The 2,129-nt window shown below is 64.8% G+C and overlaps 1 protein-coding gene across 1 annotated transcript; it reads right to left on the reverse strand.

Moving 5' to 3' along the window:
• Positions 1-263: 263 nt before the first annotated feature.
• Positions 264-2,129, reverse strand: LOC120656429 (BTB/POZ domain-containing protein At2g24240-like). The gene has a single exon (XM_039934503.1). It carries the CDS (start codon positions 1,996-1,998, stop codon positions 637-639), a length of 1,362 nt encoding a protein of 453 aa, XP_039790437.1. The 5' UTR covers positions 1,999-2,129; the 3' UTR covers positions 264-636.

A 2,129-nucleotide genomic window follows, 5' to 3' on the forward strand; every position in this document is an offset into this window, starting at 1 on the left:
CAAAGTACAAAAGAGGGTGACACCGTCAGGCCGACGAGTAGATAAATACTACACTGACAATGCAGAGCAAAGGGGAGATGTCTGAACATGATCAACTGCTTCTCTCCTTTTTGTTTCTTTCCTTGCAGAGGTGGACAAAGGCATTTGGGGGAGCCAATTCCTATGTTCTTTTTTTCCTTTTGAGCAAAACATGTTGAGTGTTAGGTTCATCATGTTTAATAAAGTAGTGTGTGATTATGGCCTCATGGGGCCTCCTAATCAGTGTAGAAGAGGTCTTTCGCGCTAGTATCTTCACAAACTGAAACCCCGGAAACATCTGGTAGACAATGATCTCGACAGAACGCAGCCCATGATTTCCTGCTGATGTGTTCGGGATCAGCAGCAGCGATCTTTGCTGGGTGATCATGAACATCAGAAGGAACAGAGAGCAAAAGAAAGGTGCTTGTCTTGTCGAGAATGACAGTGCCCCACTGATATGATATCCATTCATATTTGATTCTAGTACAAACAAAACACGAGCGTTATCGCAACTCCTAATGACGAGCAAGTTACAGAGAGCGTGTGTTTTCTGTCGGAACCTGTGTCAGTAATTACCTTTCTAGTGATGCAAGGGTAAAAAGACTAATCGTTGGGCAGTCAGATGATCGCCGGCGGCGGCGTCTCCCAGACGTCGAACACGTTCTCCTCGCTGTGCAGGGCGAAGAGGCGGTCGCCGCCGATGGAGAAGTCGCAGATGGCGCCGCCGTTGCTGCACCGCAGCGTCGACGTCAGCACGTGGTCGGCGCCGTTGAACACCGAGATGGTGTCGCCCGTCGACGCGAACAGCTGGCCGCTGTGCGCGGCGAGCTTCGGGTAGCAGGTTTCCTCGACGCACGCCTTGGTCTTCCCGCTCGTCGCCAGCTTGCTCCGCGATCTCCAGCGCACGCCGGCGGCGTTTTTCCGGAGGTCGAGGAACCCGAGGTCGTCGTACTGGTTGATCACGCACACCGACCTCCCGTCCTCCATCGCGACGGCGTGGACGGCGTGCTTGTCCTCGAGCGACGCCGGCGTGCCGGCGTCGGACCACGACCAGACGACGCTCTTGTCCCGGATGTCCAGCAGGCTGATGGAGGAGGAGTCGGCCCGCGGGAACATGGTCGCCACCATGAGCGTTCTGGTGGCGTCGAGCCACTGGAGCCTGTCGGCGTCGCCCAGCGCGCAGCCGGGCGGCTCGTAGAAGAAGTCGGCCTGCTCGCCGGTGTTCCAGTCCCGGACGCCGACCCCGTACTCGTTGAACCGGCCCTTGCAGCTGGCGAAGACGTCGCACCCCGCGCCGAGGGCCAGCGCGCCGGCGGTGAAGGACCTGGGCTGGCGGTCGTGGGCCACGCGGAAGCGGTGGCGCGGCTCGCCCGTGAGCGCGGAGAAGGCCGCCACGCCGCCGTCGTCGCGCCGGCCGGGCCGCTCCCGCGCGGCGACGAGGAGCGTGGCCGCGTCCAGGTACGCCGCGTCGTTGACCGGCACGTGGCCCGGGTAGTGCACGGGGCGGCGCTCCTCCAGCGCCCAGTTGTACACGCGCACGGCGCCGCCGTGAGCGACGCAGCACCCGCCGTCGGGGGCCGCCCGGACGGCGGTGCCGTCCCCCGGCGCGCGGCCCGGGACGGACGCGGCCAGGCGCAGGCGGTCGCCGTCCAGCTCCCCGAGGCGCGCGGCGCGGACGCGGTCGAGGAGGCCGTAGTAGAGCGCCTCGCGGTAGAGCGCCGCCTCCGGGACGCCCGGGGGCACGTGCAGCCCGCCCGTGCGGAGCAGGTCCAGCAGCACCGCGAAGCAGGCCGGGTCGCGGTCGATGAAGTACTCGGCCGGCCCGCCCCCGCCGTCGCGGCCGGCGTTCCAGGAGGCGTCCAGCATGGCCCCGAGCATGGTGTCCCGCCCGGCGGCGGCGATCGTGGCCGCCGTCGTCTCGAACACCCGCCCGCCGACGTTGAGCCGCACGCGGCCGCGGCCCGTGGCGGGGGTGCACATGGCCGATCGCGGGCAGGAGGCGTCGCAATCGCAGTTCACAGCTCGCGCGCGGCGGGCAGCTGGATCATGCGGAGCGCGGGAGGCACGGCCGTTTTGTTTGGTACTAGTAGTGGCCGCCTATCGGGGGTGAG

This window comes from Panicum virgatum, chromosome 1N (genome assembly GCF_016808335.1).
Source record: "Panicum virgatum strain AP13 chromosome 1N, P.virgatum_v5, whole genome shotgun sequence".
NCBI classification, from domain to species: Eukaryota; Viridiplantae; Streptophyta; class Magnoliopsida; order Poales; family Poaceae; genus Panicum; species Panicum virgatum.